Below are 22,426 nucleotides of genomic sequence, written 5' to 3' on the forward strand. Positions count from 1 at the left end.
ATTTACCATGTTTACTATGGTAACGTTAATGGCTAGCGTGCATAGTCTTTTGCATCGCTTATAAATATTTCTGCCTTGTATGGTGATCATAATCCACATTCATCAAGTTATTTCAAACAGTCGCTGCTGTCTAAAAGTTAGTTTTGAACTAAAATTATTTTAAGTCTTTAATGCTGGTGTTATAGCTGTTAACTTTCTGAAATGATCCGCGGCGCTGACGCTCTCCAGACGTGGAGAAACTCCACCTTTGTTCATAACCACTCCTCTAGCCCCAGCTGGCTCGCTTTGGCTCAAGGTTTTCGTTGGGCCAAAAAACCCGGGCCGTTGGCCCAGAGGAAGCACTGACGAGGTACGATCAAGCCCCAGAAGTGACAGTGGAAACGCGACTGGCCCTGGCACGCCCGCTTTTGGCCCGACAGTGGAAACACGGCTAATGAAGGCTTTGCTCCTGGTTGCATTGGCCTTCATGCAGGCATTTTCGGTTAACGAATTGTGCCTAGATTTTTGGCCGGGTGACTCTCAGGTAACTTGGAGACCTCAGCCTGCCCAAGGTTCCTACTACTCCCTTCAGGGATCAGGTAGTGAACCTGCAAGCGCTGCCCCCAGAGGAGGCAGACCTAGCCCTAGCTTTGCTCTGTCCTGTCTGCACTTTAGGATTGCTATGCCACAATTTGTGATATTTGCTCCAGAGAGTTCGATATTGCAGACCCTGTCAAGCTCCTCCATCCCCTTGGCAGCCAGACGTGGCGGAGTGTCTGGTGCCAGGGCTTGTAGTGTATATGTAGTGACCCTGACGGGATCCCATATGTGTATTCTTCCACGGTATAGCTCTAAACCCATGTTTCCCCGAAAGATGTTCTCTGCTTTCCCTGCAAAGAGGTTACAACCACCTCTAAATCTTCCACATGTACAGAGGCCGTAAGGGGTTAATCCATATGTGTAAGTGCCACCTGGGATCTCCTTCGGGGAGGATGGGACTTCCGCAACGTTCCTGTTCCAATAGAACGGGTATGTTTTCCTAGTGTTATCCAAATCTCACTGAGTGGGTAGTGCAGAGACAACAGTGACTGGCCTTCCTGGTGTGAGTCCTGGCCTACACTCTAACAAGAGGCACAGGAGGCTCGCACAGGACACTGGAAGGGGCAGCATCCGTGGCGCTTTGTTAGGGATCCCCAATTTGTCGGTCATCGACTTGATGTCAAAAGTGACCGACTAAAAGGGAACGTCTTGGTTACGTATGTAACCATTGTTCCCTGAAGGAGGGAACGGAGACGTCACGTCCCATCACCACAGTTGCTGTACCACCGCTGAGCTGCCAGGTTACCAGCTCGGCTCCTCAACGAAAACCTGAGTATGCGTTGCACCTGCTGTATACTCTTTATACTCGCGCTGCGAGGAGTGGTAGCTGGATGCAATTGTTCGATGCCAATGTGCATTGGCTCGTTTAGTTTACACTCGAAGTAGATTTGTCTCTCTGGCGAGATCCCCCATTCGTTGGTCATTGACCTGACATCTCCATTCCCTCCTTCAGGGAACGAGGGTTACATACGTAACGGAGACGTTCTTGCAGCTAAAGGTGGCACAACCAAATTTTAAGTTTAAAAGGCATTAGTTTTTCACATGGGTGATAGGTGTTGGATAAATATTTTTTTATTTCGTTTAGATATACAAAGTTGAAGAATTGCAATAAATATGTATTTTCATTAGCTTTTTTGTGCATCTACAACTGAATATGTTTTATAATCAATAAAGAACACACCTATAGATTTGATGATATTTACTTTTAATAAACGCATTACTAGAAAAATTGCAGTTTGGTTAAGACAAGTTTGTGTTTTGATAGCAGCGTTGACATTAACATTACATTGGAAAAAGTGTCAAATCGACAGAGAAAAACTGTAAAATGTTCTCACCCTTAGGTCATCCCAGATGTAGATGAGTTTGTTTATCAGAACAGATTTGGAGAAATGTAGAATTATATCACTTGCTCACCAATGGATCCTCTGCAGTGAATGGGTGCTGTCAGAATGAGTGTTCAAACAGCTGATAAAAACATAACAGTAATTCACAAGTAATCCACATGGCTCCAGTCCATCAATTAACGTCTTGTGAAGAGAAAAGCTGTGTGTTTTTAAGAAAAAACGTACAAATGGCATTGTATGAATTCATATGAATTAGCCAAAACATAACATAGTTATGAATTACCATGAGATTGTGTTGGCACAGAACACATTCAACACACGTTACCGAGAATTTCTTCAGAAGTTTTTAGAAAACGGAGACCTTGGTGCTTTGTTAACAAAAGACAAAACTGCATGACAAGCCGCTGATTCTCTATCTCACCTCAGCATTCATTCAAAACCTATTTTTGAACTTTTGTTCAAATTGTTGAAAATCAGCTAACATTAGCGACCTAAACAATAACCACCCAGTCAAAATGGACTTGCTTTGCACAAAGGTTTTCATCAAGCCAGTGTGCTTAAATGCAAATGCAAAGTCCAAGAACATAAGACCACCTTTGTTTTTCACCAAACAAAATTAGCTGATGGAAGTCTAAAAAATAGTAGCAAAAATGGCATATTAAAATTTCAGATAGATGTACTCTACCTGTCACGATTTCGGTGGGGTCTACTTGGGCTTTGTTATCATGGAGCACATGGCCTTTTGTTTTGACGGCTTGCCATGTGCTCTGCTGTCATCCTGGTGTTCACCCCGCCCCTCTCGTTATCCCTGTTAGCTAATTCTCCCTTCTCACCTGCACCTCGTTTTGTCCTCATTATTCTTCCCTTTATCTGGCCCTCTTGGATGCTATCTTGTGTCAGTCCGTAATATGTTGTGCAGCAGCTTAGATCGTCTCTGTCCATGCTGTGTTTGTCTGAATCAGTTTTTTATTTTATTTTTTCTAGTCTAGTCGGTCTGGCGTTCCTGTTTTTGTCACCCTCCCCTTTCTACCCTCCTGCCCCCCTAGGACTCTGGTCGGCTCTCTTCCTTGGCTCGCGCTATTCATAGGCCTGTCTCTCCACGGCAGTTCCGTCCTATTCCTCTCTGCCCACTCTCGATACCACCCCTGGGATTCATCGGCGGCATTCTATTGCCGGTTCGCCGCCTCTCTTCCCCGCGGGCTCGACCGCGGCTGGTCTAACCTCCGCGCTGACCTGAACTGACTTTTTGCTGGGGTTTTGCCATCCGGCTGATTTATTGACTTTTTGTTATCCCAGTTTCAATAAACTTGGAATTTGTGTTCACCTGCTGTTGGATCCCGGTCTCGTTTCTGACACTACCCTTCTCTCTCTACATGACACATAATACATTTCTTAACCCAAATACGGTTGAGCCTATTAAAAATCACCAGAGGAATTCCTGTTATTCCTGTCAATTCCTTAATAGAAAATATTTTATATAAAAATAATAAATAAATATTTATAAAAATATTAAATTGTAATAATATTTCACAATATTACTGTTTTTACTGTGTTTGATGGTATTAAATATGCGCAATATGCAAGTGCCAACAATAGAAGAATAACAAATGTTGAACTGTTAGATTGTTGAAAATGTAATGCACACTAGGCCACAAGCTTACCTGAAGACATTTTCATCCATAAAACACTCTTGAGTGTAGAACTGCCTCCTTATCTCACTAAAGGAGAATTGTGTTTTTTTTTAAGTACTGCCTTCTGTCCTATTTTAATATACAGTGACCAGTTTGAGTACAATGCCCAATCCAAATGATCCATACCTAAAACCAAGTATAAGCCCTACATTCTTTTTTGATATTCTGTTACACTCAGATATATGTCACAATATGTTTCATCGCAAATTTAAGCATCATAGCACCCCATTCACCAATGGTTTGAGTTTGGGGCAGGACTATCTTGTTTGTTGACCAATGGCAGACTGGTGGAGTGTTGTCACTGTTGGGTTTGTTTTATGTTCATGTTTTCATGTCATTTATTTTGTCTTTTTCATAGTTATGGTTCTTGTCATGTGTTTCCCTTGCCCTTATGTAATCCTGCAATTGGTTGTCTTGTTCATGTGTCTTGTTCTTATTGGTTGATTTGGTCATGTGGTTCTTAGTTCTGTTTTTTTTATTGGATCATTGTCGTGATTGTTCACAGGTGTTCCTTGTTTAGTCAGTCTTGTGTATAAATAGCCCTCATGTTGCCATTGTCTTTTGTCTAGTTTTGTTCCTTGTACTACTGTTGGGAAGTTTGTTTTCTTGGTCATGTTTCTAGTCAAGCCAAGGTGTCACGATTTCGGTGGGGTCTACTTGGGCTTTGTTATCATGGAGCACATGGCCTTTTGTTTTGACGGCTTGCCATGTGCTCTGCTGTCATCCTGGTGTTCACCCCGCCCCTCTCGTTATCCCTGTTAGCTAATTCTCCCTTCTCACCTGCACCTCGTTTTGTCCTCATTATTCTTCCCTTTATCTGGCCCTCTTGGATGCTATCTTGTGTCAGTCCGTAATATGTTGTGCAGCAGCTTAGATCGTCTCTGTCCATACTGTGTTTGCCTGAATCAGTTTTTTATTTTATTTTTTCTAGTCTAGTCGGTCTGGCGTTCCTGTTTTTGTCACCCTCCCCTTTCTACCCTCCTGCCTCCCTAGAACTCTGGTCGGCTCTCTTCATTGGCTCTCGCTACTCATAGGCCTGTCTCTCCACGGCAGTTCCGTCCTATTCCTCTCTGCCCATGCTCGATACCACCCCTGGGATTCATCGGCGGCATTCTATTGCCGGTTCGCCGCCTCTCTTCCCCGCGGGCTCGACCGCGGCTGGTCTAACCTCCGCGCTGACCTGAACTGACTTTTTGCTGGGGTTTTGCCATCCGGCTGATTTATTGACTTTTTGTTATCCCAGTTTCAATAAACTTGGAATTTGTGTTCACCTGCTGTTGGATCCCGGTCTCGTTTCTGACACTACCCTTCTCTCTCTACATGACACATAATACATTTCTTAACCCAAATACGGTTGAGCCTATTAAAAATCACCAGAGGAATTCCTGTAAATTCCTGAATGCAGATAAAAGAAAATATTTTATATAAAAATATATTTTATATATAATTTTATATAAAAGTCCCAAGATTGCTGTGCACGTCTGCACCTGTGCCTCAGGTCCATCCACATTGAACCCAATGACTTTCCATTGTTAGACTCTTGGCATTTGAATATGCCTGCTATATAAAGTTGTTTACATCAACATTATTGTAAAAATATTGTACTTTCCAAAAAACTTGTTTACCACACATTACTTGTAACATGTGAGTCATATGTGGCTCTTCAAAGGCTTAATTTATCTACAATATCTTTGTTTAATGTCGCTGAGACTTCTGCTCATTTGACAACAACATATTTAAATCTTCTGGTTTTATTTAGCATGTCAGCGCGTGCAATGTGGCAAGGCAAGCTCATCAACTGCGGTTAATATGTTGTGCCATTCGACGCGTATTGTGAGAAACAACAGTGCTGCGGGTTGGTGGCCTGAAGAATTAGCCAATCTCACAGTCATGAGCTCAAATGATGCTCAAGACAACAGCGGTGCAAAAAGCTTCACAACAGCCTGCAAAAGTCTTATGTTCAAAATTAAGACTGCAAGATGGAGTAACAGTGCCATTTTCATTTTAGACATAATGTACTGAGTATGCATGACAGCGATGATTATCCAGAATTTAATATATAGTGCCGTTCAAGTCTGAGGCCATGTTGAGAATCTGAGAATTTAAACATGGTATTGAATTTTAGGATTTAGAAAAACTTGAAACAAAGAAAAGTTACTTAAAAAATTATATACACATATACATACATACTGTACAGTCACTAATCAAGAAGGCAAATGTGACCATGTGACCAGGGTTATTAGTTAACTAAACCTAAAACTATACCATAAAAACATTAAAAATGTTACTTAAAATTAAAATAAATGTTAACTGAAATAAAATAAAAAAGTATATCAAATTATTTATATATAAATAATTTCTCATTTTAATTTAGTAGGTAATTTGATGAAAACTGTATAGACATACTTAATAATAATAATAATAATAATAATGCACAACAAAATTTCTAAAATGTTAACTAAAATTAAAATGAAAACAGAAAATGTTTTATAAACACTGACTGTTATATTAATAAAACGAGTATCTTGATACTAAAATGACATTGCATATGACTCCTTTGTACAGACAGTCAGATGTTTTTGCTTTATCTTATGTATCTTCATTAGATCATCTTAAATCGTACCGGAAAACATGATCAACTTGAGGAGTTGATGCAGCTGAAGTGAAGCAAAAGAGAGACAAACCAAATACTAAAACATTCTAAAGGTCACGTTAACTGTTAGTTTCACTTTTCACTCAGATTTTCATCATAAACTTAAATAAAAAAAGGTTTAAAAAAGGTTGCATAATATATACATTAAAAAAACACAGTTCTCTTTTTCAATGATCATTATTAGATCTGTACATAAACATCTATAAGCATGCATTGTTTTAGTGAAATTGAACATAAAGCAACAGTGCCTCCCCCTGAGTATCACACACACTGCAACAGGTCAGTGATTTTCAACCGGTGTTGCTTCAGAACCCAGAACGTACATTGGACATCAAGTGGCGACCCAAAATGGTTCTGTACAAAGCAAACAAACCAAATTTATTAATATTACCACAAACTTCATAGGCAAAACAATATGCAAAAATTGTTTTGCATGTCATTTGGTTTCTAAATGACTTAAATTTCAATGGGTTTATGCTCTCAGCAGTCAATAATTGAATGCATAATGTATATGTTTGGCACAATTCATCTCATACAACCTGTCCATGTTACATCTGTCTATTTTGGTTGCTTCTACCAAGGGACAGATGAATTTGCTGCAAAATACAGCTTCATTGGCGCTACAGCCTTTGACTTAAACAACAAAAGATATGAAAAGCATTTTCTCTTTTTCCTTTAAATTTGACTCCACTTATTTTCTGCAGTAACAATGCATGATGCTAAGCTGCATTTTATTATTTACATTAGATCAAATCTGGCACCTGCTTTTCATCTCAACAAAAATAAGTGCACATGGAATGTCATATTTTATTTCTTCATATTTTATCATTGTCGTTTATTTAGAAAAGCCAGTGCAGTATTGCTCTAGATCATATAAATAATCTCCATGCATAAGAATCAGTCCAGTCTTGACATTTAGTTCAAGTTCAGGTTCATTGCATTGCATTGATATCCTTCCTTACAGTAAAAGAGAAAAGGATGAGGTAACTCTGGGACCTTCTCATGGGTGAGCTCTGATTCAGCAATCTCTCTGCTTGCAGATGAAAGTTTCAAATGAACTGATTTCCTGAAGCAATGGGATGTGCGGTCAAGTGGAGGAATATGACTATATCAGTCTCATGCAGAGGTGAAAAGGCACTGGCTGAAACAGGAGGTACTGAACCTCATTTTACTCGTGCATCTCATCCCACAGCGTCAGCCCTCGCAATACTATTCTATAGTATCACATGCATTACTATTAAATTACATGCTTATAGGAAAATCAACATCTATTAAAACAGCATTTCCCAGATCTATGTTGCTCACAGACTCAAAAAAAAAAAAAGGCTTCTGAGTTCAGGAGGATTTTCTCTGCCTAAAGCAAGACAGATGGGGAATCGATTTTCAGAAAGTTTCAGTCTGGATCTCATTTTCTATAAAAATATTATGGGAATTCTTGTTAACCCTTGATCAAATCAGGCACTGAGCCGCATCATACGAAACAGGCCGTGTTTATGAGATTCCATCAGCCCTGACGCCCTTTCAATAATTGATCGAATAACATCATGCATTACAAAAAGTATTGGATGCTACTGGCTGGTGTCTTTCTGATGAACTGATATGTGCGCTGCTTGCTTCCCTGCTGAAGACATCCATCATTCAGAGTGAGAGTCAATAGTACAACGAACAGCATGAAAGATGCACAAACTAATCCATGTCTCAAAATCGTCCATGTCCTACGCATTTCCCTTCAGATCTTTTGAGAAGAAACATGTCTAGACATAAAACAGTGAATGCACAGCAAATTTAAAATATCAGTGAATAATTTTAATCTAATCATTTTATAAAGCTATCAAATACCTCTTTTAAGACTCGGAATATAGCTTAAAAGTCATATCGTATACTTTTATGATGCTTTTTCCCCTTTGTGGTGGAGTATAAATTCATTGCCATCCACTTTTTGTTTAATAAAAGAAAAGAAAAAAGGATAGAGTGATATATTGGGTGAGTAAATTAAGACAAAATTTTCTTTTTTTGGTGAACTATTCGTTATATCAACATTATGAATAGATAGATATTTAAAATTGATATTTATATGTATTTCTGTGGATTTAGACATTATTTTAATTGCGCTTAAAAACAATCCTTGAAGCATCCGTGCAAATTTGTCATATATTGAAATGTTTTTGTAAAAATATACATAGGTAAATATTGCTGTTTATTAGTGTGTATTGTTAAATTGGTGCATATATATATATATATAATGATTATTTTTCCTTGAGGTCTTTTGAAAAATTGTATATTACAAGCAATATGCACGATAGCTCAATCTGTGCAAGTACGTTCCATGGTTTCTTTTTTGCTTGTTATAGTGTTGCTGAAAACTATGTATTAAATAAATTTAAAAACAAAAATTGACAAATACAATACACATAATAATGCAGATAAATTAAAGACATCCTTGCATGAGAATAAAACATGTAACTGCATAATAATCAGTGCAAAACACTGCAATACAATTATAGGTATAAAATGTTGTTAGAAATATTAGGCTACAGTATCACATTGCCCTTTGGGAGGTGGAAGAACAAGGTAAATGCATAGTTTAGGGTATAGTTCTGTTTTGAATCACTCGTCTCTGCTGTACGTGTTCAACAGAAACACAGAACCCACAATGAGTCAGTGATTGAGTGATCATGTGCGTGAGAATGTGGTTTAGTTCAGTCTGTGCTGTTTATAGACCAGTCATAGGGCAGATAGCTCACTTTGACATTTCCTTCTGACAGCAGAGCCTGTAGAGTCCTCTTCTTCTGTGATGCTCCCATATGATCAAACACCCAGTTCAGCAGCTGAAAAAGAAAACATTAATGTGTTTAAAGACAGAACCAACAACCACTTGCATTGTATGGAAAAGAGCAGCTTGGACATTCTGCTAAATATCTCCTTTAGTGTTACACAGGAAAAAAAGAAGAAAAAACATAAATGTGAGTGAATTATTTATTTCTGGGTGAACTGTTGCTTTAAATGCAAACCACAAGATCATCTTCCATGTGCATGAATTGAGAGTGATGATATATTTTAGTAATACCTTTTCATCAGTGCCTCCAAAATCTGCCTTGTACCACTTAAAGATCTGGCTGAGTTTCACTTCTCGTCCCACGCTGTCAATCACACAGCTGTCGTCATTCTCCAGGAACGCTTCTGCTGCAGCACGCAACTGACTATCAATGTCCTGAAGTGACACATGCAGGAGATTTTACTATAAAATACAACATGCTTTACACTGTCAGAAAGAATGTATATACATTTATAGATATTGTAAATGAGAATACTTTGGGTATTAACCTGTGGTGTGTATGTCTTAATTGGAGGGCAGCCCTTTGCACCACAGTTCAGTGCAAAATGAATGAGAGGCTCAACATCAGGAAGTGCCACCTAATGGATGAAGACACACATTACTAATGTTAATAGCACTCACAGACAACTTTCTCAGCCTTTTTTGTCTTAAGTACCTCCAAAATTTCAGTACACTACTGTTCAAAAGTTTGGGGTTAGTGAGATTCTTTCATGTTTTTGAAAGCAGTCTCTTTTGCTCACCAAGTAATCAGCTTCGCATCACATGAATAAATTACATTTGAAAATATTCGAAGGTAGAAAATAGTTATTTAAAATTGTAATAATATTTCACATGATCCTTTAGAAATCATTCTAATATGCTGATGTGGTGCTCAAGAAACATTAATAATCATCAATATTGAAAACAGTTGTACTGTCATAATTGTTTCATGAGTTTTTGATGAAAAGAACGTTCAAAAGAACAGCATTTATTTGAAAACAGAAATATTTTGTAACATGTCTTTACTGTTACTTTTGATCTATTTAATGTGTCCTTGCCTTCTTTCTTACACACACACACACACACACACACACACACACACACAAAACATCTTACTGACTCCAAATATTTGAAATGTATAAACTGGTATAATCAACATGAATTGACAGGGTTAGACTTACACTTACACATATCTTTCACTAAATTGGTTAAGCTATTAATAAAAATAAAATAAAATAAAATAAAAAAAAACGACAATAAATTATTTATTTTTTTACTATTTTAATCTATTTTCAGTCTGTCTTTTGACAGCCCTATTATATTTTATTTGAATGTATTTTCTAATTCATAGGCTTAATAAAATAAACCTGAAATATTTTTTAATTCACCTGGAAACTTCTTAAACCTCTTAAAATGTTGTTGTTGCTGCTAAAAATCTGGTACCTTTCTGCCATTAATCAAAGGCAATACAAATCAGAATTCACAGTCTTTAAAAAGAACCAAAATGGGGGTTTTCACCATGATTCCATAGAAAAAAAAATGTTTGGTTCCCTAAAGAACCTTTCAGTTCTTAAAAGAACCATTTTTCTTAGTGTGGATAAATTTTAATAATCTAAAGAACACTTTTCCACTAAAAAGAACCTTGGAATGGAACAAGAATGATTCCATAGATGTTAAAATATTCTTCATAGAACCATAGATGCCCATTTAAAAATTTATTATATGATATATACACAGAGTGGTATATCCTCTTTTTGGGATACCTGCAGCCGAGGGTCGTTCCTGGAAAAGGGCTTCATGAGTTGTGCCACACCTTTTCGATTGCCTCTAAGCACTCCATTTTCAATATCCTGCAGTGTGAACACCTCACCACCAATGAAGTAGCTCACATAGTTGAAGAACTGGAAAACAACAGACCAAATGCACAAGCACTGAAAGCATTTCACATTTCCACTTTTTACTGTTGATCCAAACACAAAATCTCCACTTCTCTTACCCGATACCTTTGCCATATGTTTTTGGGAAAGCCCAGACGCAGGTTCCCGTGGATGACGAGGGCGTTGTAGATGTTGATAAAGAAAGCGAGTTTCTCTTCACGACTCAGAGACAGCAGCTCCACACGCTGAAGCTGGACAGCTAGATCACAGTACCTCTCGAAGCACAGGCTCCGGGACATGGCCTTGTAATCAACTGTCTAGTCAAAAGTGGAGACCCAGACAGTCACAATGACATGTACCTTTCTTATTTAAAACATAATGTGGCATAACGCTCCTCAGGCCATTCACCCGCCACAAACATCAAATATCAAGTGCATGCAGCATTCGTGTCTGTGGCGAATCCAATGAACATGGTCTTGCATCTGTTTGATATGCAGCGAGTGATGAGATGGTGAAACGGTGCGTTACCTTGCCATCTTCAGAGAGATGATCAGAGTAGAGTTTCAGCGTCAGATTCCTCAGTGCCTCCGAGAGCTCACAGGCTGCTTTGGGCAAGTGTCACAAAACAATGAGAATAAGAATGACTGAGACAGTCAAACACTAAAGGTAATTTTTTATAACTAGATATTCGTTTCCTGAAGGAAATACCAGCACTTGTAATGCAGCAAAAAAAATGATAGTGTTAAAGTTATAGGTATGTTTATGTTTTGGTGTAAATGAAATGCAGGAATAAATCACATTTTAAAAGATATTCAAATAGAAAACAGTTATTTTAAATTGGAATAATATTTCACAATATTACATTTCTTATGTATTTTTCATCAAATAAATGCAGCCTTGGTGAACAAAAAAATACTTCTTTCAAAAACATTTTAAAAAATCTTATCGACCCCAAACTTTTGAACATTAAATCTGATTCCCCATTGCATTTGTGCAGCAGGCATGTTAAAATGTTCAGCATCTTCAAAAAACATATGTTCCACATTTAGTAACACATTTTGATGCAACGTGTGTAGACTTAAATGGAACGCTGTAATTGACACTTGTCATGATTAATTCATTGCTGCACCTGTAACCGCAACCTTGATTATTAATTTAAATAATTGTGAAGCCCTAATTACAAAAACTAAAAGTAGACAGCACACCTAAATATGAAAGTATAAAACTTGATAAATAATATTTATTATTATTTATAAATATTATTCTAAAAATAATACATGATAAAGGTGTCTGTATGTTGAAAACTTGAAAAATTGACTGAAGTTTATACTCAATATTAGAGGTTTAGAACAAACTCCGAGCAGAATGATTGAAGGACATCAATACAGTGCTGCCTTACAAACACTTTAATAATAACAACAAGCAGGTAACTAATATCATCATAAATGATTAAAGAATCTTTGAGTGTAACACCAAGCTTCGTGCTTTAGAGACGCATGCAAAACACAAACAGGTCTAGACAAGCACATTTAAGAGAAGTGAAGACAGAGAGACAGGGTTTCCAATGAGAAAGATGAAATTATAGCAGCTGGCCTAAGCCCTTCATTAGGCCGCATGCTGCCGTTTCTCTAGAGGTGAGGGCTGCATTGGGAACATGCTCCGGTAGCTTAAATAAGACGTTACTGTCATCAAACTGCCTTTGTTTAGCCAGTCACAGAGTTCAAATGCTTCCTCACCATCCAACTCTGGGTAATTTCATCTGCTTCCTTCCTATCTACAAAGAGCGAGTGGAGCCAGAACAATCTATGAGAGCCAACACCAATGGCAAACATGGGTTAATACACCATCCATTCTACTTTTCACAGTAAGTAAACATAAAAATGTCTTTGTGGGCAGGAACTCATCATTACTATTCAAGAATAGACTAGGGCTGTGTCTGAACACAGGGTTCAGGTTCGAATCTGAGACTATATATGAGACCTTGAACCACAAAACCAGTCATTAAAAATTAAGATTTATACATAATCTGAAAGCTGAATAAACAAGGTTTCCATTGATGTATGGTTTGTTAGGACAATATTTGGCCGAGATACAACTATTTGAAAATCTGGAATCTGAGGGTGCAAAAAAATCAAAATACTGAGAAAATCACCTTTAAAGTTGTCCAAATGAAGTTCTTAGCAATGCATATTACTAATCAAAAATTAAGTTTTGATATATTTACGGTAAGAAATTTACAAAATATCTTCATGGAACCTGATCTTTACTTAAAGGCACAATATGTAATTTTCGCCGCTGGAGGGTGCGTATTCAAAATAAACAAAGAGGCAAAGGCGTAGCTTGATGACGCCGTGACTGAGTGTGGAATCATGGGAGTTGTCGTCTTCATCCCCACAGCCGATGCAATCCGACGGGACTCAGGCAGAAATCATGTTCATGGATGAGCTAATGATATATTAACGTAGTAGAATGAAGCAGGGTGAGCCTGAAAGCCGTCGAAGTGAAACGAGGCCGCTCAACGAGCGTGACACACGGCTCGAAAGCAGCTGAGCTTTTATTATGCCACAGTCGACCGCTTCCGGTAGTGCGTATGTGGGGGAAAGCAGCACTGTTTTATCGTACTAGATACATTTGAAAGTTCTGTTATAATGCTACTCTGTGCAGAAAAATTGATAATTTTTTTTTGGCTATTGCTAAAAATATACCCAAGCGACTTAAGACTGGTTTTGTGCTACACTTTATAATAAGCTCGGAAACATTGTAGTTACTATATAAGTGTTTTTAAAATATTATTTATGTACTATTATATTATTTTTAATTGGCTTTTTTAAAATTTTTATATTGACTTTTTCTGTTGTTATGTGGTTTTGTCATATTTATTAGTATTGTTTTTATATTTCTATATAGTTTTAATTCATTTTTTATTTGTTTTAGTAAGCTGAAAAATGCTATATGAAGGAAGTTAAAGTCGGCATGAAACGGAAGTAGTGATTGTCTTTTTTCTCTACTGTGACGTCTATCTGACTGAAACGGCATCTGAAATGAGAGGGCTGGACTTGATTTCGTCCTTCGGGAATTTATTGGATCGTTGGAAGCTGGGGCGTTGCTAACAAAATGGAGGCAGATCTGAATGCCAGTTTGCAGTTAGTTGTGGGGGATTTCTCTCTACTGGATTCACCGCCGACACCCTAGCATGAAGAAATTTTTTATTTATTGAGGAAGACGACGACGACGATCAACGGCACAAAACATGCCTAACAGCACGCGAGAGAGAGAGACTGCCTGAATGACTGAGCGCGTCCTCCATCAGGTTAAGTCATATTCATAAAAAAAAGTTTGCGATGTCCTAAGAGTAATGTTGTAGTAATATCCTAATATCCTTTCAATTTTTAAGGGTAGTGCACTACCCCATGGCTTGCATCAGCACTGGTCAATGCATTGATTTCTATAAAGTGAAGCATCAGCTTCAGTTTTTCCCCCTGTCGTTTATCCCAGCGTTTACCCCTCACGTCACTAGCTCCGCCCCTGCCTCATAGCCCGTGACCGGAAGAGAAGATGAGTCGTTTTGAGGGGGAGGGGAGGTTAACGTTTTTGATTAAAGATTACGAGGGCACATGAATTAAAAAAAAATAATGAAGTGCACGGATAAATTATTTATAATAAACACTACAGTATTCCATTAAAAAAATAAGAATTTAAAATTTTGATTTCATGCCAACTTTAAGCAAGACAGGACTGAATATAAAATTTTACCGTCTACTAAGATTATAAATGTCGATTTTTGTCCTTTATGCTAAGAAAAAAACATTGTAGTCACTAGAAAAAAAAGTATTTTTGTAATATTTTTATTTTACAAAATATTTTTACAAAATATAATATTTTTAATTCTCTTTTATTTTTGTATTTTCAGTTTTCATTTTAAATTTATTTTACGTTTTAGTATTTTTGTTATATATTTATATATACATATATATATATTATTATTATTTTTTAGTTGTTGACTGACAGGGCAGTGAGGCAGGGCTCTACAGGTTCTACAGTAAGTCATGACTCATCCCATACAAATTTAGTTTGCTGTCCTAGTCATAACTAACCTGTCTGTGGCTTTATATAAATAGAGATAATTAATGTTACACCCAAATAAATTCCTTCAATGTTTTGAAAAACTGTTTCAGTTGGGAGCTGAATGAAGCTGCCCACACCCTTCTCTCAGTCCAGCAGCTCAGTGCCGGTACATCCTGACAATCACCTCGCTTTACTTCCCTCCCACACTTCAAATTCATCTGAATTAGACTAGAAATGTAGAACACAATACCAAAAGTTTTACATAATTTATAAACAGAATTTATGTTAAACTACTTAAATTAATACTTTATTGAGAAAGGATGCATTAAATTGAAAGACAAATTACATTTTAAAATATATTTCAATAGAGAACAGTTCTTTTAAATTGAAACAATATTTCACATTATTGCAGTTTTAATTGTATTTTTGATCAAATAAAAATGCAGCCTTGGTGAGCATAAGATAATTCTTTCAAAAACATAAATAATGTGCAGACCACAAACTAGTAAAAACAAAAATGCTTTTTGGTGAAAAAAAAAAACAATCTCAAAAATTATGTTTATAAATAGCTTAAAAATAAACGAGCTGGTTTGCACTAAGTAAAGATACTGTAGTAGTCAAAGCAAACACCTTCTCTGAACTAAAACAGGGCTCTGTTATAACCATTAACAAAACATAACTTACAGTTTCCAGCTGTATAAAAGATGGCCACTAGAACAATAGGTAGACCTTTAGGGGATGGACTGATTCAGTTATCTTTCATCACTATAAACTGAGTCTGACAACAGCAGATATCAGTGGAGAAACAGCTGGTGATATGGAAAGGTTGGCTTACATGCAGGCACAAAAAAATCCTTGCCCAGTTACTTAATTTAAAGAAAAAAAAGGGGCAACACAAATAGCAGTCATTCCTCATTCCTTCAACACTCTTGGCCAGCAACAACTATAAGGAAGTACTGTAGGAAAACATTTGAGCATGTTTTTTTTCTGAAAACAACAACAAGCAGCCTATTCATGACATACTAACCTCCATCAATCTCACCATCAGGGTCAAGGCTATTTTCCCCAGGTACAGGTGGAGCGTCCAGCGGGACAGGTTCCTCTATTACTGACAGGACGAGACGTTCCAGTCGCTCAGGATCCTAAGAACACACACACACACACAATTCCCCAGAAGTACATATCAAGCCAGCAGTTAGTCAATATAGAATACATCAGTTCCTGTTTCTTATCTCACCAGGTTCTGGAGGTCCTCGTTGTTTCCCACATAGAGATTATTGAAGAATATCTGTGGTACGGTACTGTGACCTGTGAGCTCCTTCAATCGTGCTCTTAATTCTCTGTGCTTGTTCACATCCACATCACACACAGGAACACCTAATGTACTCAGAGTAGCTTTGGCCTGTATGCAGTGTGGACAGCCTGGCACCGAGTACACTGTTACCCGTCCCCTCATGACCGTCCCGTCCTCCACCATCACAGACACAGCACCTGAAATATCAGAGTAAAAGCATTTGAAAGCTGTCACCTGAATTCCCTGAACATTTCTCACTCACCTACAAGCTGTAAACTAAATAATCAGCTAATAAACAGGCAAAAAGAGGCACATCCCACAAATACATTTTGGTGACTTTTTTTAACCATTAGACGCAAAAATCCTGCATTAAGACATGCAAGATAAGCTAAAGGTCTGGATGTCTTAACGCCATAAAACTTAAATAACGTATGCCATAATTTTGGAATTATATATTGAACTGATATTCAATTGTAATTGTGTTAAAAAAAAAACTTATAATGGTTTTCCCAAACTGCTAAATCAAAGTATATTTATTAATATTTTTTTCATATTTATTACTACATTTTTAATTATCTTTTATTTTTATATTTTCAGTTTTAGTTTTAGTTATTTTGCTTGGTCTTTTTAACATTTCTGTTTAGCTTTATTTTATTTGTATTTCAGTTTTAGCTTTAGTCATTTTAGTACTTCAACTTTAACGCATTTTATTTCAATTGCCAAGACATTTCTTTCATTTTTCTAGTTTTTTCACTTTTATATTTAAAGTTATTTTTAATTTATATTTTTATTTAATTTGTATTTTATTTAATCTTTTAATGAACAAAAATATCATGCACTTTTAATTTTAGTTAATATTATTAACAACACTGAAAATGTACTACTGTATTGAGACATTGGTGGATGCAAAAATGGCAAACATCTTTTAAAAGAAACAAAAAAAACAACTAATATTTAGCAGAGGTTGACAAATGTTTTCTGAAGGCCAAGCACCTCCATTTATGTTTATTGGTTAAAAAAAAGGCATTTTACATATAGGTATAGGCCTACTATTTATAGAAAATACTGCAAAACGATCTTTCTTTACAAAAATGGACGATATAAGCATGGTTCTGCCTGTTACTATAAAATATAGTTAAAGTTCCTTCTGTAAAACCATAATAAATACAGTTTATTTTTTATTTAATTTCACATACTTTTAAAGTCTTATAATTTGAGGACAGTGGTGGCTAAATAACAACAGTAACAGTGGGTTTGTGCATTTTAACTCTGGTTACGAAAGTAAATGTTTGTACAGGAGTCTAAAAGACTAGAAATATCCAAGCATGCAGCATCACTATTTATAACAGCCAGCAGTTTAATACAGGAAGCAAATCCTGTTTTTCTCCCAGAACTAACATGACCCACTACAACATTGCTGAAGCTAAAATCACAAACCTTCCTACCCAGCATCAGCCAGAACAAGCGGTTTAGCGGACGTACCGTTCCTCCCGCTGCCTTTGCTCGTGTCGCTGTCAGTGCGGCGCTCGGACTCCGTCTCATACACTTTGACTTGTACACCTCTTACAGGTAAACGGAGTTGCTGAGTAGGCTAATTTTCACTAGCTTTAAGTAAACGATGGAACATTGTTGTGCAATGTCACTACGCCCTGTAATGCTATTCATAATTACTCAAAAAATATATTCATCGGCAGCTGAGTGATACTCAAATAACTGAATAGGGAAGCAGATAACAGGACAACAGAGGGAGCATCGTCCTTACAGCAATGTGAAGCCAGCACACACAAGGCACCAGTCACTGAAAGAGTCTATCATATAATAATAATAATAATAATAATAATAATAATAATAATACTATAATAATAATAATTAGTATTATTATATTAAAATATACATATTATATATAATAATATAATATATTAATTAAAATATATTGTTTGCACTCTGTAATAAATGTTAATAAATAATTATTAATTATTATTTTTATTTTATATTCATTTACATGTGGCTTATTAAAGTTTTGTCTTTGCTCATGGGCTTATTCATTTTTTCTTCAATTTATTTAATTTTTTTAATAAATTTATTTTGAATTGATGTCTTGTGCTGCATGGATCATTTTTTACCCCAAAATAGAGTCTTTTATTTTGAAATATTTTACGTCCAGAAATCTCCGGTTGCTTCGTTGCTCACGCTGCTCGTGTTGGCGTCATCAACCGACCCACCCTGCTGGACGAGGAAGTGAAAGAGCGACAGAGACGGAGACAGCGCTGAACGGAGCGTGGACGCGGTAAGACCACAGGGCTCTTTTCGATTAAATCATTTATATGTGCGCTTATAGTTTTGACAAATGCCCTCACGGCGTGTTATCGATCACATTTGATTAAAACGTGTTCTTACGACCTTAATACAAAGCGAGAGTATCTGCGAAAGACCACACACAATTATAACAATGTAGTACATTTATTCAGAGTCTTCTTTGAATGTAATTGAATGCTTATTATCATTTTATTGTTATAGTTAAGCACATGTTGACCTGTGGCTCTGAGGTTTCTCATAAACACGCATTCTGATTGTACAGTAGCAGCCACGTCGCGTCGTTTATGAGCTTTGACAGGTCAGTCATTTCCTAAAAGATGAAAGGACTGATAACGTGCTGTAAATGAGCAGCAAATTAACATGATACTGTTTAACTAAGTGATGGTTTGTGTGTTCACCTCCCTTTCAGTCCCTCATCCTTTCTTTATGTTTCTTCAGGATATAAAGACACGGATGCGACTCTTCATAATGGGATCTTGTGCCTTTCTGATCAAATCACAAGCTCCTCTTGGTCAGAGATGGGTCTTGTGACTATATCTACAGGCATCCTGCCTAACATCTTTATGAGATTTTCTAAGCAGCTGTAATACACTAGTACACACACACATACACACACACACACACACATACACATACACATATAAGCATGGCACCAGTCCCACCTGGTATCCGCTTCTTGACATCCTTCAATAGGGACCAGTGGTAAGTTTGTCTCTTTTATAAATCTTCTTTGGCTGTATGTTCACGACTGATGATCAACAGAGCCAAATCTGCTCATGCAAAACTTTGCAGATTTCCATAGGGCTGTTTGATTATGGGAAAAACCATAATCATCTTTGGGCAATTGTGGGATCTCAATTGCTCATTGACTTTGGAGACATCATGCATTTATTGAACTTTTCAAAACAGATGATTTGCTTTAAATTAAAATATAACTAAAACACAAATAATATATATATATATAGGCCTATACAAAGAAAGGTTAAAAAAAAATATATATATTAATATAAAACCTTGTTTTTATAATTGTTGAAAAGCAAAAGTCATAATTTAAAAAAAATTACATTAATTACCCAGCCCTAATTTCTGGTTTAAAGTTGGAACATCTTTCGTTGTTATTCTACACGTCACAGCTTTTGAATATTTGTTTATGAAATATTTTAGTAAATTTGACTGTGGTTTCAGCTATCAATGAGAGTATATGTTTAACACATTTTAGCATCCATTCTGTAGAATTCCACCTGTTTTCCCCCCAAAATAAGAAGAATCTCAAGATTGTGTCTGGGTCTGCTAAGCAGGCATTGATAAAGCTGCTCTGTGCTGGAGAATAGTATAGAATAGATTAGAAATTTAGCGTTTTCTTTTTTGTACTAAACCAAGAAGTCGTTCTCTCTGTTGCCCATGGAAGCTGAATTAGACGCATGTAAAAATGTATACACACCTGTCTGTGTTTAATCAGAGCTTACATTCCGTTGCATTCCTGCGTCATCAACACAGTGTCAGGATGGATCGTGAAAAATCCGGCTTAGTGAGTTTCTTTAAAGCAACACACAGGCTACACTAGGTGTGTTAAAATGAACCTCAAAAAATGATATTAACTTCTGCCCTGCTGCATTAGCAGGTAGAGTTACAGGAAGTTTCTTTTAAACCAGACAGACTTATTATGCACTATGCAGTGCACTGTAAAAATACTGTAAAAACTGTAAAAAATGCTTTAAAATATTATGAAATTTTAACCCACTTAATGTAAAATACTGTCAAATGTATGTTTTTTGCAAGTAAACTATGAATTACCATATAATTTATGGTAAAAAAAAAAAAACTCTGCATGACACGTCATATGATCATATTTTATATAAAGGATGCATTTAGCATTTTTTCTTATTTTTATTTCATTATTTTCGTGTTGTGTGCTACCCTGATGGTGTTTTGTGTGTGTATGACTTGTGCTCATCTTGTTCATCATCTAGTTTTCACCCATTTATCATGGTGGTTATAAGTACATTTTAAAGTAAAAAGACAGAATTTTGTAGTTTAAATAGATGTATTACCATTACATTGCTTATAAAACACATGGGTTGTATAGACTACTTTTAAATCCATTGAATCTGTACAAGTAGCTTTGTGTGACAGAACGAAAGGGGAAAAAATTCAACAGAAAAATGGACTTCAGCTGCTGTGTCCAAACCTTATCTAAGTTGGAATGTAAAATAGTAGTGGACTTCCAATGGATAAAAGACTTGCTCTGCCTTTCTTAGTATGACATTAAGCAATAGACGGGCTCCCGTTAATTTCTGATTTATTTGCTCGTGAAGCAAAGTTGTTTGCGTATCTGAACAGTGGGTGGGTATGTCATTAGCCCCTCACACAGTTTAATGCCAGCTGCATACGTCCAGTATTCGTATTTGGGCTTGTTTTGGAATGCAGCCAATCTTTTAATCTGTCTTGTACAGAGCATGACAAGAGGACATTTCACTGTAAAATGTCCTTATTTCCTTATCCTGATTGAACTTTGCTGTGTTTGGTTCACGCAGGTACAGGGCCTTCACGTTTGGTCTCACGTTCCTGCTCTACACAAGCTTCCATCTGTCCAGGAAGCCCATCAGCATTGTCAAGGTAACACAACCCCTGTCAAACTGAACAACCCCTTTAAAGAAAGAGTTCCCCTGAAAATGAAAACGTACTCATCCTCAGGCAAATGTAGCATTACATCACCAATGGATCCTCTTTAGTGAATGGGTGCCGTCAGAATGAGAGTCTAAACAGCTGATAAAAACATCCCAGTAATCCACACCACTCCTGTCCATCAATTAATGTCTTGTGAAGAGATAATCTGCGTGTTTGTAAGAAACAAAACCATCATTAAGAAGTTTTAATTTCCAACTTTATATGAAGTTCAGTGTTTAAGTATATCCAACTTTATCTGCATACATACTGTACAGTATTGTGTATGGTGATGTATACTAAATTATATATTTTAAGTGCTTGATTACAATGTATTTTTATATTTGCCAGAAATAATAATTATATTTTTATTTGAATTTTACATTTTCTTTGCGCAAACATTTTATTTTTGTTAACTAAAGTTAAAGATTACATGTACTTATGTACTCGTGTACTTATGTAAAAATCGTATTTTTAAAACAAACTGTGTTTTCTAGTATATAGTTAGAGCCAGAATTATTCAGTTTATTCTGATTCCCATCTTTTATAATCTCTGCATGAGATAACATTCAGACAACACTATATTGCTCTGAGATGTCATGATCAGAACTATTATCAGCCGCTCTTGCGCTTACTGGAACTCAAAGTGCTTTTTTGACATTTTCTGTCACATATTAACTCATTTATCTGAGTGTAATCCAGGAGAGCATGCATGTACTTATGTACTCGTGTACTTATGTAAAAATCTTATTTTTAAAACAAACTGTGTTTTCTAGTATATAGTTAGAGCCAGAATTATTCAGTTTATTCTGATTCCCATCTTTTATAATCTCTGACAACACTATATTGCTCTGAGATGTCATGATCAGAACTATTATCAGCCGCTCTTGCGCTTACTGGAACTCAAAGTGCTTTTTTGACATTTTCTGTCACATATTAACTCATTTATCTGAGTGTAATCCAGGAGAGCATGGCACACAGCCATCTAACTATGTTGAACTTACTTTAGCCAGCCTTAAAGGGATAGTTCTCCCAAAAATGGAAATTACCCAACGATTTACACAACCTTAAAGGGGTCCTATTATGCTCTTTTACAAAGTCTTGATTTTGTTTTGGGGGTGTACTAGAA

The 22,426-nt window shown here is 36.5% G+C and overlaps 2 protein-coding genes across 5 annotated transcripts in view; one reads left to right on the top strand and one right to left on the bottom strand.

Annotated features, from left to right (window-relative positions):
• Positions 1 to 8,650: 8,650 nt before the first annotated feature.
• On the bottom strand, positions 8,651 to 18,057 carry LOC107748888 (uncharacterized). 4 transcript variants are annotated; one of them, XM_016563882.1, is made up of 9 exons: positions 17,763 to 18,057; positions 16,261 to 16,514; positions 16,051 to 16,165; positions 11,487 to 11,560; positions 11,078 to 11,275; positions 10,845 to 10,982; positions 9,591 to 9,680; positions 9,334 to 9,477; positions 8,651 to 9,094 (listed from the first exon to the last, which is right to left on the bottom strand). In XM_016563882.1, the coding sequence occupies exons 1-9, from the start codon at positions 17,857 to 17,859 to the stop codon at positions 8,966 to 8,968; spliced, it is 1,239 nt and encodes a 412-aa protein (XP_016419368.1). In that variant the 5' UTR covers positions 17,860 to 18,057; the 3' UTR covers positions 8,651 to 8,965. The 4 variants fall into 4 exon arrangements, with proteins under 4 accessions (XP_016419368.1, XP_016419367.1, XP_016419369.1 ...); XM_016563881.1 differs by having other exon boundaries at positions 11,487 to 11,563; XM_016563883.1 differs by having other exon boundaries at positions 11,487 to 11,563; positions 17,800 to 17,861.
• Positions 18,058 to 18,519: 462 nt separating this feature from the next.
• Positions 18,520 to 22,426, top strand: part of slc37a1 (solute carrier family 37 member 1) — a 16,741-nt gene continuing 12,834 nt past the window's right edge. The window contains exons 1-3 of the mRNA XM_016563903.1: positions 18,520 to 18,604; positions 19,072 to 19,335; positions 21,168 to 21,249. Of these exons, the coding sequence (XP_016419389.1) occupies positions 19,280 to 19,335; positions 21,168 to 21,249 (138 nt within the window). The 5' untranslated portion in view covers positions 18,520 to 18,604; positions 19,072 to 19,279. The remainder of the gene's footprint in view (positions 18,605 to 19,071; positions 19,336 to 21,167; positions 21,250 to 22,426) is intronic.

The sequence above is a fragment of the Sinocyclocheilus rhinocerous genome, unplaced genomic scaffold, assembly GCF_001515625.1.
Source record: "Sinocyclocheilus rhinocerous isolate Xijiao unplaced genomic scaffold, SAMN03320098_v1.1 scaffold2695, whole genome shotgun sequence".
In the NCBI taxonomy this organism is placed as follows: domain Eukaryota; kingdom Metazoa; phylum Chordata; class Actinopteri; order Cypriniformes; family Cyprinidae; genus Sinocyclocheilus; species Sinocyclocheilus rhinocerous.

Coding starts and splice junctions, on each gene's coding strand:
- LOC107748888 (XM_016563881.1), bottom strand. CDS start 17,859: ATGAGACGGAGTCCGAGCGCCGCACTGACAGCGACACGAGCAAAGGCA. Junction 16,515..17,762: donor CTTGTTCTGGCTGATGCTGG/GTAGGAAGGTTT, acceptor CTGATATTTCAG/GTGCTGTGTCTGTGATGGTG. Junction 9,681..10,844: donor GGAACGACCCTCGGCTGCAG/GTATCCCAAAAA, acceptor TTCATCCATTAG/GTGGCACTTCCTGATGTTGA.